Genomic DNA, 18,914 nt, shown 5'->3' with positions numbered 1-18,914 from the left:
AGAGAGAGAGAGAGAGAGAGAGAGAGAGAGAGAGACTCACTCACAACAAGGCTTTAACTTTATTTTCCCATCCTCTCTACCATCCTCCCTCTCCCCCTCTCCCTCCCCCTTCCCCCTCATCATCTCATTGGGGCAGTCCATGTTAGGGGGAGGGGGAGGGGTAGGGGGTAGGAAGGGGGTGGTAGGATTGCAGGCGAATCCATTTAGCAAGAAAAGGGAAGACGGTTCTGTGTTCGTAAGAAGGAAGGGTCCATTTTTCAAGGCGGGGGAGAAAGGCCTCTGGGTCAGTCCATTACGGGGGAAGTGGGGGAAGGAGGAAGGGGAGGAGGAGGGAAAGGAGGAAGTAGAAACGAGCGAGTTCATTTTTTTTATAGAAGAGGAAGTAGAGGAGGAGGGAGAAGAGAAGGAAACTTTGATATGGAGAATAAGAAAGGAAAAATTAATGGGTAGAGTAATTAGTTAGAAAAGGAAAATTTGAATGATGAAAAAACTAGGAAAAATAAGTGAAAGAAAATTTGAGGAAAGAGAAACGATAAAGTAAAGAATAAAGAAGACAGAAAAGTGAAAGTAAAAGAAATCAAAGAAAAAATAATTAAAAAAGGTGAATTTCTAGACATCTCCGACAAACTGAGGAAAAAAAGAAAAGAAAAAGAAGAAAAGAAGGAAAACAAGTTGAAAGATAGAAAAAAAGAAAAAAATACCAGAAAATAAAACAAATGAAACAGGAAAAACAGAGAAATAAATAGATAGATAAATATATAGACAGATAGATAGATAGACAGAAAGAGAGAAGGAAAACAGGATAGATAGACTGATAGAGAAGAGAGAGAGAGAGAGAGAGAGAGAGAGAGAGAGAGAGAGAGAGAGAGAGAGAGAGAGAGAGAGAGAGAGAGAGAGAGAGAGAGAGAGAGAGAGAGAGAGAGAGAGAGAGAGAGAGAGAGAGAAGGAAAACAGGAAAAAAAAAGAAAACGGAGGGAGGCAGGTTAGTTACGAGGGGTAGCTTAAGAAGTTCGCTCATATCATCGCGAGCATCACACACAGTTTTGCCTCGTCAATCAGAAGTTGTTGATTTTTCTTTACCTGGCTCCCCCCTACCCCCCTCCCCCTCTCGACACACCTGTACATACCTGCCTCCCTCCTGCCTCCCCCCTCCCCATCCTTTCCCCCTCGACACACCTGTACTTACCTCCCTCCCTCCTGCCTCCCCCTCCCTCTCCTTCCCCTCTCGACACACCTGGACATACCTGCCTCCCTCCTGCCTCCCCCCTCCCTCTCCTTCCCCCCTCGACACACCTGTACGGAGTTAGTTAATTACCTGGGTGCTAAAGTTTACACCTGGGGAAATGCCTTAAATGAAAATGGATGGGAAAAGCAAGTAGACAGAAAAGGAATGTAGAATGGATGGGTAGAGACGAAAGAAATATGGAAAAAAGAGGAAATAATGGAAAAGGGAGGAAATAATTATGGAAGAGTAAGTAAATAGGATTGTGAGAATAAGCTGATAAAAAAAATGATAAAAGGTAATAGAAGGAATGTGGGAATGGCTATAATTATAAGGTAGTTGGAAATAAAGGTGAATTCAGAAAGGGAAAAAAAGTAGAAAATTACTGAGAAAAACAAAGATAACTGCAAGAAGAAAAAAAAATCATACACTTTACAAAATCAATGAATAAAAAAATAGAAAGGGACAAAAAATCACTTATACAAATCAAGAGAAAAACAAAACAAAAACAAAATCAAGAGAAACAAAAAAAAAGATTAAAAATTACACACACAAAAAAAACAAAAAAAGACAAGAAGAAGAAAGAATAGATGAAAACAAGGAAAAGAAGATGCAAGAAGAAGAAGAAGAAGAAAAGAAGAAGAAATGAAGAAGACGAAAAAGAAGAAGAAAAAGAAGAAAAGAAGATGTAAGAAGACGAAAAAGAAGAAGAAGAAGAAGAAGAAGAAGAAGAAGAAGAAGGTGAAAAAGAGCTATCGAGATAACCCAAGAAGCTGTTTGGCTGTTGGAAACTTGCACTCTTACGCTGACATACGCCTTCTCCTCCTCCTCCTCCTCCTCCTCCTCTTCTTTCCTCTCCTTTTCCCCTCCTCTTTCCTTCATTTCCAACCTGTCCTTCCCTTCTTCCTCCCTTCCCTTTCTAATTCCTGGTTCCCTTAGTCTTCCCTTCCCTTCCCTTCTTCCTCCCTTCCCTTCTCTAATTCCTGGTTCCCTAAGTCTTCCCTTCCCTTCCCTTCTTCCTCCCTTCCCTTCTCTAATTCCTGGTTCCCTTAGTCTTCCCTTCCCTTCCCTTCTTCCTCCCTTCCCTTCCCTCATTCCTGGTTAACTTAGTCTTCCCTTCCCTTCCCTTCTTCCTCCCTTCCCTTCTCTAATTCCTGGTACCCTTCGTCTTTCCTTCCCTTCGTTTCATCTGTTTCACCCTACAGTTTTTTTTTTCCATCATCTTCCTTTCCTTCCTTCTATTTCACTCTTTATTCTATTCTTTTCTATCTACTTATTCTGTCTACTTTCTATCTCCTATCTTCCCTTTTCTACGTCATTCGATTTCTATTCCTTCCTTTTTCATCTTCCCCTTCCTTCTTTCTTTCCTTCTTTTCCCATTCTTCCTTTTGTTTCCCTCTCCATTCCCTCTTTTCCATCATCTACTCTCCCCTCACTTTCCTTATCCCCTTCTTTCCTACTTCTTCCCGTCCCCATCCATTACATTCTTTCCCATCCTCATCTTCCCTTCCCTTCCCTTGCCTTCCTCCCCTCTGTTTCACTCTCTCAATGGGGTAAAGTTGGCTGCTGCCGCTGTGCAATAGTGAACAACAGAAGTTTGCAGACATCGATAATGTTATCAGGGAAGAGGAGGAGGAGGAGGAGGAGGAGGAAGAGGAGGAGGAGGAGGGGAGGAGGGTGGGAAGAAGATGAGGCGGAGGATGCAGTTGAAAAAAAAATCTGAGAGAGAGAGAGAGAGAGAGAGAGAGAGAGAGAGAGAGAGAGAGAGAGAGAGAGAGAGAGAGAGAGAGAGAGAGAGAGAGAGAGAGAGAGAGAGAGAGAGAGAGAGAGAGAGAGAGAGAGAGAGAGAGAGAGAGAGAGAGAGAGAGAGAGAGAGAGAGAGAGAGAGAGAGAGAGAAACCCGAGACAGTCTCTTCCCAACGATTATTAACAAACTTTAGGGTTCAGCTGTTCTCTCAAATCTCTCACATTTCATTTTCCTTGATCGGAGGAGGAGGAGGAGGACGAGGAGGAGGAGGAGGAGGAGGGGAAAGAGGAGGAAAAGATATGAGATGGAAAAGATGAGAAAGGAAAGAATGAGGAGGAGGTGGAGGTGGAGGAGCTGGAGGAGGAGGAGGAGGTGGAGGAGGAGGAGGAGGAGGAGGAGGATAGTTCATGTGATGGAAAGAGAGAGGAGGGATTGAGTATAGAGATGGAAAAATGTAATATACCTAGAGAGAGAGAGAGAGAGAGAGAGAGAGAGAGAGAGAGAGAGAGAGAGAGAGAGAGAGAGAGAGAGAGAGAGATGATACTCATTGCTCCTGTGTTCGACTCCGACTCCCTCCCCATTTCCCCTCATTTCCCTTCTCTCCAAGTACCTATTTTTCTTTCAATTAAAAGGTAGAATTTAAATTTAGATATTCTCTCTCTCTCTCTCTCTCTCTCAAACTAAAAAAATCGCGCCCTACAAAACTGATTGACTGGTGTTTGTGTGTGTGTGTGTGTGTGTGTGTGTGTGTGTGTGTGTGTGTGTGTGTGTGTGTGTGTGTGTGTGTGTGTGTGTGTATAAAAGGGCTATGCAAATTTTCCACGAACCTATAAAAGTTTGTGTTGTTCGAATGCATCTCTCTCTCTCTCTCTCTCTCGGGCGTCGGGAAAGAAGCTTAGAGTTAGTTCGTTTGTTTGTTTGTTCGTTGCCTTCCAATATTCTTTTCTTGCGGACAGAAATCGCAGAGAAAGAATAGGAAAAAGAAAGAGGCAATTAGATAAACAAGAAGAAGAAGGAGGAAAATAAAAATAAATGGATCGAAAAAGAAGAATAACCACTAAGAAAGAAAGGCCAAGAGAAAGATAGATAAAAGATAGATAAAGAAAGTATAATAGATAAAGAATGAATGGAAAAAGAATGGAAGAGAAAGAAACAATTAGAAAAAAAAAGAGGAGAGAGAAAAAGAAATAAAGAAAATAAGTGGATTAAAAACGAAGAAACAACCAAAATGAAATAAATAGTTTGATAAAGATAGATAAATAGATAAAAAGGGATAGAAATAATGACACACAGAGACAGACGTAAAAACAAAAGAAAGATAAATGGGAAGAAAAAGATTGAAATAGAAAAAAACACAAAAAATGAAAGAAAGAAAAGAGATAGACAAATACAGACAGATAAAGATGATAAAAGATAGAAAATAATGATACACAGACAGACACAAATAAAAAAAGGAAAAGAGTAACAGAAAAAAAGCAGAAAAAAAGAAAAAGAAACGGAGAACAGTAAAAGGAAAAGAGAGAGAGAAAGAAAAACGTCGAAAAATGCAAATGACGTGAAACTCAAGGGACCAGAAGAGGATAAAAGAGAGAGAGAGAGAGAGAGAGAGAGAGAGAGAGAGAGAGAGAGAGAGAGAGAGAGAGAGAGAACGCGACGCAAAATCCATCTCGTTTCCATGTTATCTCCATCTCCCCTACTCTCTCTCTCTCTCTCTCATTCGCTAATAGCATTCACTGATGGATTAATTTGCCAACATATTTTCTCCTCACGGCCGAAGTCTTACACGTGTGATTTAATGAACAGGTGTGTGGATCTGCTTCTAATTAGCGTACCTGTGCGAGGGGGAGGAAGCCAGGTGTGTGTGTGTGTGTGTGTGTGTGTGTGTGTGTGTGTGTGTGTGTGTGTGTGTGTGTGTGTGTGTGTGTGTGTGTGTGTGTGTGTGTGTGTGTGTGTGTGTGTGTGTATTTTCTTTTCCTGCTTCCTTTGCCTCTTCGGTTAATTAGTTTTATATGAATAAGTGTGGAAGGGAAGGAAGCTAGGATGGGAATCGATGCAAAGGAGTTACTGAATCATCTATGTTCCTTTATCTTCTCTCTCTCTAATCAGACCCTACCTTTCGCAACCTGAAGCCATGAACAACGAGAAACGGTGGAAGGGGAGAAGATAAGAGAGAGAGAGAGAGAGAGAGAGAGAGAGAGAGAGAGAGAGAGAGAGAGAGAGAGAGAGAGAGAGAGAGAGAGAGAGAGAGAGAGAGAGAGAGAGAGAGAGAGAGAGAGAGAGAGAGAGAGAGAATAATGATGAGAGATGAGGAGAGAGAGACAGAAAAGAAAAACACGTGGCAAATTGTAGAAAATCGTGGAGCTGGAAGAAAAGAAGGAAAGGAAGAGAGGGAGAGAGAAAGAGAGCGAGAGTTATAGAGAGAGAGAGGGTAGAGGACCAAGTCAGAGCGGCCAATTATCGGGATTATTAGTAAACCTCAACAATCAGTTCTTTTCAGAGGGGAACCATGACAAAAGAGATTAGCAGGGCGGTTAACAATAGAGGAGTTTCCCCTTCAAAGCTCCCTCGTCTCGTTTTCTATGTTTTCCGGAGTCTACCCTTAATCTTCCTCTTTTTTGGTTCTCTTTTCCTTTTCCTTAATTCGTGTATTTCTCTACATCTTTGGATTCTTTGTTCTTTCGTTTTCCTCATTCTTCATTTTCACTTCCTTTTTATTCCTCTTTTCGCCTCCTCCTCCTCCTCCTTTACTTTCTCATCTCCCGTTCTCCTTTTCCTCCTTATTCTCCTCCTCCTCCTCTTCCTCTTTGTTCATCTCATTGTCCTTCTCCTTTTTCCTCTTACACCATCTCCTCCTCCTCCCTTTCCTTTTCTCCTTTTTCTTTCTTCTCCTCCTCCTCCTATTCATCTTCCTCCTTCTCCTTCTCCCTATCATCGTTTCCTTGTTAACTCTATTTCCATTTATCATTATTTTTCTTCTTTATGATCCAAAACAGAACTTCATTAAGCGTTCAAAATCTCGTATGAGTGTATGGGAAAGGCGATTCTGTTGTGTGTGTGTGTGTGTGTGTGTGTGTGTGTGTGTGTGTGTGTGTGTGTGTTTAGATTACAGTTCATATTTTGTTTTGTTTTGAGTTGGAAGAGAGAGAGAAAAAAAGAGGTAGAGAAACAGGGGAGGAAAGTTTGGAATATGCTCTCTCTCTCTCCTATCTTTATCTTCTATTATCGTTCAGTCATTTCATTCCTTCATTCCTCCATTCTTCATTCTTTGTCTCAATTTCCTCTCTCTCTCTCTCTCTCTCTCTCAGCGCCAGAAGAATCATTATCTACTAAATTTAAAGCGGATAACACCTTTACTTCCGTGTGCAATTAATTACTCTCAGCACCTCACTAGCTCCCCCCCTCCCCCTCCCTCTTACCTGTCTCCCTCTCTCTCTCTCTCTCTCCCTCTACCTGAATTTCCCTTTACCTGGTTTTGTTTATTCACTTTCCCTAACGGTTTCTCTATAGTTTATTTTTTTATCTTTTTTTCTTTCGTTATTTTTTTTCGTTTGTTCTTGTGTTTGTTTTGTTTGATTATGTTATGAACTTTTCCTTTTCTTCCTTCTATTCTATTTTCTGTTTTTCTCTTTCCTTTCCTACTTTGTTTCCGTCTTTTCCTTTTTTTCCTTATTTTTCTTTCTCGCGACCTTTCCTTCTCTCCCTTTTCTTTCCTCTCTTTTTTTCATATTTTCACGCCTCCCTTTCTTATTTCCTCTTCCCTTCTTTTCCTCTTCCAATTCTCCTTCCTATTTTTCCACTTTATCTTTCCTTTCTACTTCCCTGTCTTTATCTTTTGCTCTCTTTCAGTCATTACATTTCTTCTCTCCTCCTTCACCTTTCCTTCAATCTTTATTTCCATTTCCTTTCGCCTTCTTCCACCTCTTTCTCTCTCCTTCCTTCCTTATTACCCTCTTAACCATTTCAAGCCTCCTCCTCCTCCTCCTTTCTTTCCTTCTTTCTCCTCTCACTAACTTCCCCAAATGGAGTTCTTTATCCTATCCCTCTCCTTCCTCTTCCTTTCCCTCCCTCTCTTTTCCTTCATTCTTTCCCTTCCTTCCTTCTCTCTTTTTTTCCGATATTCTCCCTTCGTTGTTCTTTTCTTCCCTTTCTTTCCTTCTTTTCCTCTACGTTGAAGATGTGGTTCTAATTTTCCTGTCTGTCTGTCTGTCTGTCTCTGTCTCTCTCTCTCTCTCTCTCTCTCTCTCTCTCTCTCTCTCTCTCTCTCTCTCTCTCTCTCTCGAACAAACCCACTCCGTTTACAAATTGTGAGAGAGAGAGAGTCGGATTCCGTTTCTCCTGATGGAATTTGTAATCAACACGGCTTTTCCTTAGTAATTGTTGTACACTCTAATTAATTTAAGAGAGAGAGAGTGAGAGAGTGAGAGAGACAGAGCGAGTGAGCGAGTTCTCTCATTAAGGAGTGTCTATCTCTATCCCTCATGGTGTATTTTAAGTTGCCCTGCAGTGCTGTTCTCTCTCTCTCTCCTCCTTTTCTCCTCTTTCCATCATTTTCCTTTGCCTCTTTCTTACATCTTTTTCCTCCTCTTTTCCTCTCCTGCCTTTCCTCTTTTTCTCATGTTTTCCTCTTTTTGATATTTTCCCCTCATTTTCTCTCTCTCTCTCTCTCTCTCTCTCTCTCTTTATTCCTTCTCTTCTCTTTTCATCATTTTCCTTTACCTCTTTTTTTACCTCCTTTTCTCCTCTTTTCTCCTCTTACTCTTCCTTTTTTCTCTCCCATTTGCCTTGTCTTGATATTTTTTCTCTACCCCTCTCTCTTTATTCCTTCCCTCCTCTTTTCATCATCTTCCTTTCCTTCCTACCTCTTTTCCTTTCTCTCCTATCTTCCTTGTCTTGATATTTTCCTCTTCCTCTCTCCCTCGTTCTCTCTTTATTCCTTCCCTTCTCTTTTCATCATCTTCCTCTTCATTCCTTCCCTTTCCATTCTTTATTTTTCCTTCACTTCTCTCTCTCACTCTATCCTGCTTCGAACTTGTGTCTGTCTGTCTCGAAGCTTCAAAGTGTTCCGAATGAATCCTTTGAACCTTCGTAATACAGAGAATGCGAGACAGAGAAACGTTCGCTATAGCTCCTTCGTTTGTGAGTTAGTTTGTTTGTTTGTAATGTTTCGCTGGATCTTGATTTTTTTGTTGAGGGGAGGAGGGGAGGGAGAAGGGCAAGGGTGGTAGTAGTAGTAGTAGTAGTAGTAGTAGTAGTAGTAGTAGAAATGGGGGTACATATATCAGTACCGTTTCCCCCTACACACACACACACACACACACACACATACAAACACACACACACACACACACACACACACACACACACACACACACACACACACACACACCATACAATACAAAGCAATTCCCACCAAATTTAAGCGGCAGGAAACGGCACTTTAACAACTAAACCATGACCCAAAAAACAAAAAGGGATGAAATAAATAAACAAATAAATAAATAAATAAATTAAAAAAAAGCCACCAGTTCAGTTTGAAGTTTCACGAGTCTATTTTTTTCGAAGCTTCACTGAGTTCGAACACCTCCCTCCCCCCACCCTTCTCTCTCTCTCTAAACTATATCAGAAACGAAAATGAAATAAAATAAATGAAACTCTTGCATACAAACTAGTAATCTATCTACATATGTGAGTGAAACCGTGTGTGTGTGTGTGTGTGTGTGTGTAGGAAGGAAGGAAAGGAGGGAAGGAAGGAGACAGAGAGGAAACACGTGAACGAATGTATGGAGGAAGGAAGAAGGGAGGAAAGGAGAATGGAGGAGAGGAGAGGAAAGAGAAAGTAAGGAGAGCAGGTGAGAAAATGGAGGTGAGGTGAGGAGAGGAGAAGGAGAGGGAAAGGAGAGGAGAGAGAGAGAAAAGGAGATAGTGAAAACGGGAAGAAAAATAAAACTAGTAGAAAATAATATTGAAAAAGAAAACACACACACACACACACACACACACACACACACACACACACACACACACACACACAAACACACACACACACACTATCAACTCTTCACTATCATTAATACGAACAAGAAAAAAACAAAAAAAAACAGGACTAGCATAAAAAAGAGAAAGAAAACAAATACACATAAACGCACACACTATCTCCTTATCATTATCATCACCATCATCATCGCCATCATTACGAAACAAATAAAACAAAAAATAAAAAGCAACAAAATGACATAACTGAAAGAGAAAACGAAGTAGATGCAAATATAAACATCACCATCATCACCATCTCCACCATCATCACCATCATCACCATCACCATCATCATTACCATCACCACCATCATCATCATCACCATCATCATCACCACCATCACCATCATCACCACCGCCACCATCACCATCATCACCATCACCATCATCATCACCACCATCATCACCATCATCATCTTAGCCTCAGCCTCCCTCGAACCCCAGCTTACCTCCCCCCCCACAATGCACGGGGCACGCTAATCCCCCCCTCAATCCCCATAAATAGGATTAATCCCTCCTTTAATCCTCCTCAGCCTCCCCACCCTTCCACCCCCCCAAAGAGGCACACTGCACCCCCTCTTCCTCCTCCTCCTCTTCCTCTTCCTCTTTGGCACACGTCCAGGCTAAGAAGAGGGAGGGGAGTGGTAAGGATGGGCAGGGGGAGTGTCTTGTTCTTCCCCTCCCTCCTCCTCCTCCCCTCCTTCCCCCTCCTCCTTCCCCTCCTCCTCTTCCCTCTCTTTCCCTCTTCTTAGTAAACTCTTAAGTGACTCTCTTCGTTCAAGTTTGCGAATTGTCTTTGTTATTATTATTATTATTATTATTATTATTATTATTATTATTATTTGAGAGTGAGAGAGGGAAAGAGGGGGAGAGGGAGGGAGGGGAAGAGAGAGGGAGGGGTCAACCACTACCTGTATTTTGCATATCAAGGTAAATCTTCCACCTTTCTACAGTCTTCTAGCGTAAGATATTCCATTTTTACAGAGGCAAAAAAAAAAAAAAAAAAAAAAAAAAAAAAATCCACCGAACACAACCCAAACACCTTAAAAAAAAAAAAAAAAAAAAATCGCATCGTATCTTGTTAAACCGAAAACGGAGGAAAAAAAGGACCAAATAAACTTACTGAAAAAGCTTTGACACACACACACACACACACACACACACACACACACACACACACACACACAAGCACGCAAAACTCCAGGCCTTTAGTATGATAGAGCGGGAGCAATCAGCCGTTCAAAGAGTCTCAGATATTTGGCATTTTTCTGTATTTACGAACCTCCCTTAAACCCTCGGAGGTGAAGAAAGGGTTGAGGAGGAGGAGGAGGAGGAGGAGGAGGAGGAAGAAGTAGAAAGCAGGAGGAGGAGAAGTAAACACGAGTAGATAGGATAAACGGAGGAGGAAAAGAAGGTAAAGAAGAATATAAAAGGGAAGGAAAAATGGGAGAGAGAGAGGGAGAGAGAGGGAGAGGGAAATAAAGAAAAGGGAGACAGTAGATAAACAGGAAAAAAGGAGGAGAGGAAAAGAGGGGGAAAAAGAGGAAAGAGAATGAAAAATGATGAAAAGAGGAGAAAAAGAGGAGAGAGAGAGAGAGAGAGAGAGAGAGAGAGAGAGAGAGAGAGAGAGAGAGAGAGAGAGAGAGAGAGAGAGAGAGAGAGAGAGAGAGAGAGAGAGAGAGAGAGAGAGAGAGAGAGAGAGAGAGAGAGAGAGAGAGAGAGAGAGAGAGAGAGAGAGAGATTAAAGAAAGTTAGCGAATGACCAAGAAAGAAAAAAAAGACTGAAGCAAAGAAGGAAATTGGAGAGGAGAGAACGAAAGAAGGAAATGAGAGAGAAAAAGAAAGGAAATGACGAAGAAGGGAATAAAGGAAAACGAGATTGGAAGAGGAAGAGGAAGAGGAAAGCTGATGAGGAGCGAAGGGGAAGAAGGGAAGAAGGGAAGAGGAAAGAACAGCGTGATGAACATAAAGAGGAGAATGAGAAGAAGGAGAAAGAGAAGAGGAAGAGGAAGGAGAGACTACGAATGAGGGAATAAGAATAAAACAGAATAAAACGATAAAAAATAAGGAAAGAGAAGACGGAAGAAAAAAGGAGAAAAAATAAGAGCAAGTAAAAAAAAGATACGGAGAAAGAGAACGAGAAGAGGAAGGAGAGACTACGAATAAGGGAATAGGAATAAAACAGAATAAAACGATGAAAAATAAGAAAAGACGAAAGAAAATAAGGAAAATAAAGAAGAGAAAGAGCAAAAAAAAAAGATGTCGAAGAAGCAGAACTGTAAAGAGAAAGAGAAGAAAGAAAAAAAAGGAATATATAAAAGGAAAAAAAAAGAGCAAAAAAAAAAGATATCAAAGTAGTAGAACAGTAAAGAGAGAGAGAAGAAAGAGAGAAAGAGAAACAAATAAAAGGGAAAAAAAGAGAGAGGGGACAGCAAAGGAAGGAGAAATAGATCAAAACAAAAACAAAAGAAAAAGAAAACCGCAAAACAAAACAAAAACACACAAAAAATGCAACTTCCAACACACGAACCACAAGAAGAAAAAAATAAAAAAAAGAAAGAAAATATGAACTAGAGGAGGAATGAAAGACGGGAAAACAAAGAGGAGGAAAAAAGGGAGAAAATGATAACAGAGGAAAAGAAGGACAAGAGATAACAGAGGGAGGAGGAGGAGGAGGAGGAGGAGGAGGAGGAAAAGAGATGAAAGAGGAAATTGGAAGATGGAGAAGACGATAAAAAGAGAGAGAAAGCAAACATAGATGATGATGATGATGAGGAGGAGGAGAAGGAGGAGGAAGAAAAGAAGGAAAATGAGAATGGAAAGAGAAACAGAAAGAAATAATGAAAACCAGTGAATAAAAGAAAAGATTAATAAGAGGAAAGAAGGAAGGAAAGGAAGAGACGAGACTAAGAAAGGAAAGAAAGAAAGAGACAATTATCAAAGAGAGGAAAACAGAAAGAGGAAGAGAGGAAGATCATGAACAAGAAAAACAGAAGATAAACGAAAGGAAAATGAAGAAGGAAAAAAGGATGGATATAATGAGAAAAAAGAAGAGAGGAAGGGAAAGAAATAATAAATGAAGAGGGGAAAATGAGAAAAAGGAAGGAGGTAAAAGGGAGAGGTAGAGAAATAGATATTGAGGGGAGTAGAAGAAAGAGAAGAAAACAGAGAGGAAAAGGAAGGAAAGTGGAAAAAATGGAGGGAAAATAGGAAATGAAGGAAAAAATGAGGGGTAGGAGAAGTTATAGAAGATAAAGAGGGGGAAAAAGAGAAAAAGGAAGAGGAAAAAGAAGACGGAGAAGAAAATTAATAAATGAAAAGGGAGAAAGGAGGAGAAGGAGGAGGAAAGAGAAGAGGGAGGAAGGGAAGAAATAAATAAAGATGGTAAAAGTTGGAAAAGGAGAAAAAGAAGAAGGGAAGGTGAGGAAAAGGAGCAGGGATGAGGAAGAGGAGTACGGAAATAAATAAAGAGGAGGAGGAGGAGGAGGAGGAGGAGAAGGAGGAAAAGGCCGCAAGTAAACCTTCCTTCCTTCCTTCGCCTTCAAGAACTTCTAATTTCATGAAACATTCTTCACATTGAAAAGCTGAAGAAATTTCGCTTAAAAATTTTACAAGTTAAGAGGAGAGTGAAAGAGAGGGAGAGAGAGGGAGAGAGAGGGGAAGGAGGCCGGGAAAGAGGTATTGCAGGAGAGGAAGAAGGAAGAGGAGGAGGAGGAGGAGGAGGAGGAGGAGGAAGAGGAAGATAGTGATTGTGTTTGATATGGAACAAAATAAGTTTCTTTTTTCCTTTCAAATCAGACTCGTAGAAAGATTGTTTGCCGAGAGAGAGAGAGAGAGAGAGAGAGAGAGAGAGAGAGAGAGAGAGAGAGAGAGAGAGAGAGAGAGAGAGAGAGAGATAGAGAGACAGAGAGAGAGAGAGAGAGAGAGAGAGAGAGAGAGAGAGAGAGAGAGAGAGAGAGAGAGAGAGAGAGAGAGAGAGAGAGAGAGAGAGAGAGAGAGAGAGAGAGAGAGAGAGAGAGAGAGAGAGAGAGAGAGAGAGAGAGAGAGAGAGAGAGAGAGAGAGAGAGAGAGAGAGAGAGAGAGAGAGAGAGACGGGGAGAGAGAAATCCTTACGTCAGATGAAAAAGTTTAATAGGAATACTTTAGCGGTCGACCAAGATTGATGCATGTTTCTCTCTCTCTGTATTCTTTTCTTTATCTTTTTCTCTATTTTTTTTAACGAGTTCATGATGAAGTACTTTACCTGAGAGAGAGAGAGAGAGAGAGAGAGAGAGAGAGAGAGAGAGAGAGAGAGAGAGAGAGAGAGAGAGAGAGAGAGAGAGAGAGAGAGAGAGAGAGAGAGAGAGAGAGAGAGAGAGAGAGAGAGAGAGAGAGAGAGAGAGAGAGAGAGAGAGAGAGAGAGAGAGAGAGAGAGAGAGAGAGAGTAACTGGGCAAGCATCGAAATAAAGAAAATAAGAAAAAAAAGAAAGATGAAAAGACGAGCCTGGCAAGAGGAGGAAGAAGAGGAAGAGGAAGAGGAAGAGGAAGAGGAGGAAGAGGAGTAGGGAGGTGAAAGCGAAAGGAAGTGGATAAACGGAATGAAAGAAAAACACAGAAAAAAGAAAAACAAAACAAGAAAAAACAATAAGAGAAGAGGGAGAAAAATTACAAAGAAAAACAAAAAACAACAACAACAACAGATGAAAGGAGGAACGAAAGGGAAGAAAGGAACAGAGGAAATAAATAAATAATTGAACGAGGGAAGAAAGGAGGGAGAGGGAGAGAGAGGAGGAGGAGGAGGAGGAGGAGGAGGCAGGTGAGGGAGAGATATACGGAGAGAAGGTTATGGGGTCGCCTTGAAATTGCTTTGAGACAAGTTCTGGTGAAGGAGGAGGAGAAGGAAGAGGAAGAGGAAGAGGAGGAGGAGGGAGGGAGGGAGGGAGGGAGGCAGGTGGAAAATGAGAATGGGAGAAAGAAAAGGGAGACAAGAGAGAGAAAGGAGCTGAGAGACAGAGATAGATAGATAGATAGATAGGGTGTGAAGAAGGGAGGGAAATGGAAAATGAGAATGGAAAAGAAGGAAGAAAAGAATGGAGATTAAGAGAAAAGGGATGAAACAGAGGTAGATAGATAGATAGATAGATACAGATAGACAGATAGATGAAGAGAGAGAGAGAGAGAGAGAGAGAGAGAGAGAGAGAGAGAGAGAGAGAGAGAGAGAGAGAGAGAGAGAGAGAGAGAGAGAGAGAGAGAGAGAGAGAGAGAGAGAGAGAGAGAGAGAAAACAGACAGACACAGAAACAGAAAGGGGGGTAGAGGGAAGGGTAAGGCGGCAGTAGTGAGGGGGGTCGGGGGGGGGGGGTTCCAGAGCGATTAATCGAGCAAGTTGTGAAATAATGCGTAACTCCCGGACGGTTGAAAGGGAGCGAAGGACCTACTGCGGACGACTGCGCCGGCCGCCGAGTTTGAAAGCTGCGCAGTCTGCCGATACGGGCCGACTGCGCACTTATCGGATGGCGGCCAGGTGATGGATGGCTGGCGCACCTGAGGACCCGTGAGTAATTAGCAGGTACTGGTGGTGGTGAAGGTGGTGGTGGGGGTGGGGGTGGAGGTGGTGGGGGGAGGGGGGAGTAATGGTGGAGGTGGTGGTGATGATGGTGGTAGTGGTGGTGGTGGATGTGATAAATGATTAGAGAGAGAGAGAGAGAGAGAGAGAGAGAGAGAGAGAGAGAGAGAGAGAGAGAGAGAGAGAGAGAGAGAGAGAGAGAGAGAGAGAGAGAGAGAGAGAGAGAGAGAGAGAGAGAGAGAGAGAGAGAGAGAGAGAGAGAGAGAGAGAGAGAGAGAGAGAGAGAGAGAGAGAGAGAGAGAGAGAGAATGCACATCCCCGCTACACGTATTCCAAATTTTGCATTAATTTCATGCTAATTTATTTTTTTCTATTCATTGGGAAATCATTTTATGGCTGCGTGACCACAGTGGATAACGCGAAATATATGTAATACTATACTCTCTCTCTCTCTCTCTCTCTCTCTCTCTCTCTCTCTCTCTCTCCTCTTCCCTCCTTTCTCTTTGCTCGTATTGCAATTCCACTTTTATCCACATCTAAATTGTTCCTTTCACTTCTCTCTCCGCGGCTCCCTCTCGTTCCCTTTCATCCCTCCCGGTCGCCTCTCTTGATTTGCATAGAAAAACAAAACTCCAGCTGGAACGACGCGAACTTAAGACGTTGTGTAAACAGTGAAAGGCAAATTGTCGCCACGTGCTGGATAAATACACGGACGAGGGACAGGTGGTCGTGGTGGACAGGAAGAAAGGACGGAGCACAGAGGGAGAAAGGATACAGAGAGAGAAAGAAAGGAGGGATAAAAAGATAAACACTGAGAGATTGAGGACAGACAGAGGAAGAGAGGAGGACGAAACACAGGTAGAAAGAACACACAGAGGAAAAGAAAGGAGGAATAAATAGAAGCGAGACAGATAGAACAGCAATTTGAGGTGAAGATTATACAGACAGGGACGGATTTTCATAGTAAGTGGACAGGAAGAAAGGACAGAACATAGAGGAAGAAAATATATACAACTGAATTAAACAGACACAGACAGACACAGACACAGAGAGAAGATCAAAATAAAAGCTTTACACAGATAGACAAAGAAGGAAAACATGAAACAATAGAAATACGAAAATAATTAGACAGGGAAGAAATAAAGAATGATGCTTATGGAGGGAAGGGACGAGTTAAGTTAGACAGATAAGAAACTGAAGGAATAGGGGCCCATAGGTTTTGACAGGACAGGTGAGGGAGACATATGACAGGTAGAGGGACAGCATTGACAGGTAAATATACACGTGGATAGACAGACACGGCCGAAATATATACACCTGGACAAACAGAAAGGACAGGTGTTTACAGTAAGAGAGAATAAAGGAAATATATAAATGAGAGTGAAAGTGAGTGATATAAAATGGAAACACACACACACACACACACACACACACACACACACACACACACACACACACACACACACACACACACACACCTGGACAGACACAATGACAGGTAGGGAATCAGAATACACATATGTACGTACAGGAAACAGACACAGAACCAGATATTCATAGAGAACACACACACACACACACACACACACACACACACACACACACACAGACACACACACACCTAGCTGCACAAAAAAAAGACAAGGTAGACATGCAGGCAAAGGGTAAATGGAATGAAGATTAATTAGAGGAACAGAAGGACAGGTGAGCGAGGCAGAAGAGGGTCAGGAAGAGGTAGACAGACAGACAGGTCGATAGATAGAATAGTTAATTGGTACGTGGCTGAATGGGAAGGGACGTGTGTGTGTGTGTGTGTGTGAGAGAGAGAGAGAGAGAGAGAGAGAGAGAGAGAGAGAGAGAGAGAGAGAGAGAGAGAGAGAGAGAGAGAGAGAGAGAGAGAGAGAGAGAGAGAGAGAATGTCCAACGAACCAATACATTCAAGTTTCCATCTGAGAAGTCAAAGTTTAGTGGCTTATTGTCCTCTCTCTCTCTCTCTCTCTCTCTCTAATCTAAAAAGTGAGTGAAAATGTTGCTCTCTCTAATCTATAAAAAAGTGAGTGAAAATGCAAAACAAAGAAAACAAAGCAAAATACATACATGAAAAGGACACACACACACACACACACACACACACACACCGGAAGGTTTAGAACGTAACTGAATTTACGGAGCCAGGATTAACAAAGAACAAACAAACAAACACACACACACAAAAAAACACACACATACACACACACACACACACACACACACACACACACACAAAACAACAAAACAAACAAACAAACAAACATTTGCAACGGGCATATTCACCGGACAAAACACTAAAAATCCATTAAAACGAAACACTTTGATCTTCTCTTTGAAGCTTCGACTCCTCTTCGCTACTTCCGATCTCTCTCTCTCTCTCTCTCTTCTTTTTTTCATTCTCTTTCTCTTTCCTTTTTTCACTAATGCTTTTTTTCAAATTTTAACCCTTTTTCTTTATTTTTCCCTTTTCTTTTCTTTTCCTTCTTTCTTCCGTCTTCCCTTTGTTTCTTTTTCTTCCTTTCCCTTCTTCACTGTCCTTCCCTTCTCTCCTTTCCTTCCTCTCTCTCTCTCTCTTTAACACACCAACACACACACACACACACACGCACAAAAGCATGAACAAACCAATCCATTCAAAGCTTCACTAATCACCCGTTCTGTGTTCGAGCGGGGAATGGAAGTATAACCCAATCTGCGAGAATACCTTATATCTATCACTGTCTATTGGCGTGTGTGTCTGTCTGCTCGCTGCTCTTCCTTCTGTCTATCCGAGGAAGAGAGAGAGAGTGAGGGAGGGAGGCAGGGGAAGGGAAAGAAGGAGAAAGGCAGGGAAAGGAGGAGAGGGAGGTTGTCTATTGTTCAGGGTAGGATGGGAAGGAAAGAAAGAGAGAGGAAGGTACGAAATTAGCAAGCGGAGAGAGATAACACGTGTGAAAATGCAGAAGACAGGAATAAATAGATAGAGAGAGGAAGGGAGGGAAAGGAGGAGGCTGTCTATTGTTGAAGGTAGGATGGGAAGGAGAGAGAGAGAAGGTAAGAAAGGAGAAAGGGGAGAGAGAAGAGATATCGTGTGTGAAAATGCAGATGATAAGAATAGATAGATAGAGAGAGAGAGGGAGGGAAAGGGGGAGGTTGTCTATTGTTCCAGGTAGGATGGGAAGGAGAGAGAGAGAGAGAGAGAGAGAGAGAGAGAGAGAGAGAGAGAGAGAGAGAGAGAGAGAGAGAGAGAGAGAGAGAGAGAGAGAGAGAGAGAGAGAGAGAGAGAGAGAGAGAATCTATCTCCCCTTTCCACACATAGTAAATAATTCAGGAGAAGAGGATTATGGTGGAAGGTAAACCAACACACACACACACACACACACACACACACACACACACAGAGAACACACACAAAAAAAAACGCAAAAAAATAAAATCACATGTATATTATTATTTTGTATGTCGTATTTTTAAACATAATTCTTAACGCTGTACTTTTTTTTCCGAGCAATATTTACTCGAAAATGTTGATGCTTTGAATTTCAACAGGTAAATAAATTCTGCTTAAACAGGTGTTGCGCGCAAATGTTGAATGTGTGTTGCGAGAGCGAGAGAGAGAGCCAGAGCGAGAGCGAGAGCGAGAGCGAGAGAGAGAGCCAGAGCGAGAGCGAGAGCGAGAGCGAGAGAGAGAGAGAGAGCATGAGAGAGAGAGAGGAACGACCAGCATCACTCCCTCCTCATTACAAAATCAACGAATCACAAGAACATTTAAACTCACCCAAACAGACAGACAGGAAGACAGACAGACAGACACACACCTTTCATCAGCACACCTGTCTTACCTGCTGTTTGTTGTCCTTAGAGAAAGGTAACATGGTGGAGACGTGGAACATTATCTCGTGGCCCTCGTAGATAGTGTAGACGGAGTGTTTGCCTGTCATGTCACCTGTGGGAGAGAGAAAGTGAGGGTGAGTGAGTGAATGAGAGAGGGAGAGAGGGAGGGATATACCAATGACAGCTGAGGGGGGGGGGGGGGTCGGGATATTGAGTCATGATGCTGAGAATTGGCAGAACGATAATTTGAGCGAGTGAGTGAATGAGTGAGAGTGGAGTGAAAGAGGGAGTGAATGAAGGAGGGAAGGGAGGTAAGGAGAGAGGAATTGAGAGACAAATAACAAAAAAAAAAATAAAGAGAAAGGGAAAATAATAGAGAAAGTGAAAGTGAGTGAAGGAGAGAGTGAATGAGGGAGATAAGGGAGGTAAGGAGAGAGGAAGGGAGAGACAAATGGCAAAAAAATAAAGAGAAAGGAAAAGTAATAGAGAGAGAAAGTGAAAGTGATGAGTGAAAGAGAGAGTGAA

The 18,914-nt window shown here is 42.0% G+C and overlaps 1 protein-coding gene across 8 annotated transcripts in view; it reads right to left on the bottom strand.

Annotated features, from left to right (window-relative positions):
* LOC127003454 (GTPase-activating Rap/Ran-GAP domain-like protein 3) overlaps positions 1–18,914 on the bottom strand; it is a 300,826-nt gene that overhangs the window by 34,534 nt on the left and 247,378 nt on the right. For all 8 annotated transcript variants that reach the window (XM_050870163.1, XM_050870162.1, XM_050870164.1 and 5 more), the window contains one exon: positions 18,398–18,501. In XM_050870163.1, coding sequence (XP_050726120.1) covers positions 18,398–18,501 — 104 coding nt within the window. The remainder of the gene's footprint in view (positions 1–18,397; positions 18,502–18,914) is intronic.

The sequence above is a fragment of the Eriocheir sinensis genome, chromosome 25 (assembly GCF_024679095.1).
Source record: "Eriocheir sinensis breed Jianghai 21 chromosome 25, ASM2467909v1, whole genome shotgun sequence".
Lineage (NCBI taxonomy): Eukaryota > Metazoa > Arthropoda > Malacostraca > Decapoda > Varunidae > Eriocheir > Eriocheir sinensis.
The sequence above is the reverse complement of the archived record's forward strand: the minus strand, read 5'-3'. Positions and strand labels throughout refer to the sequence as shown.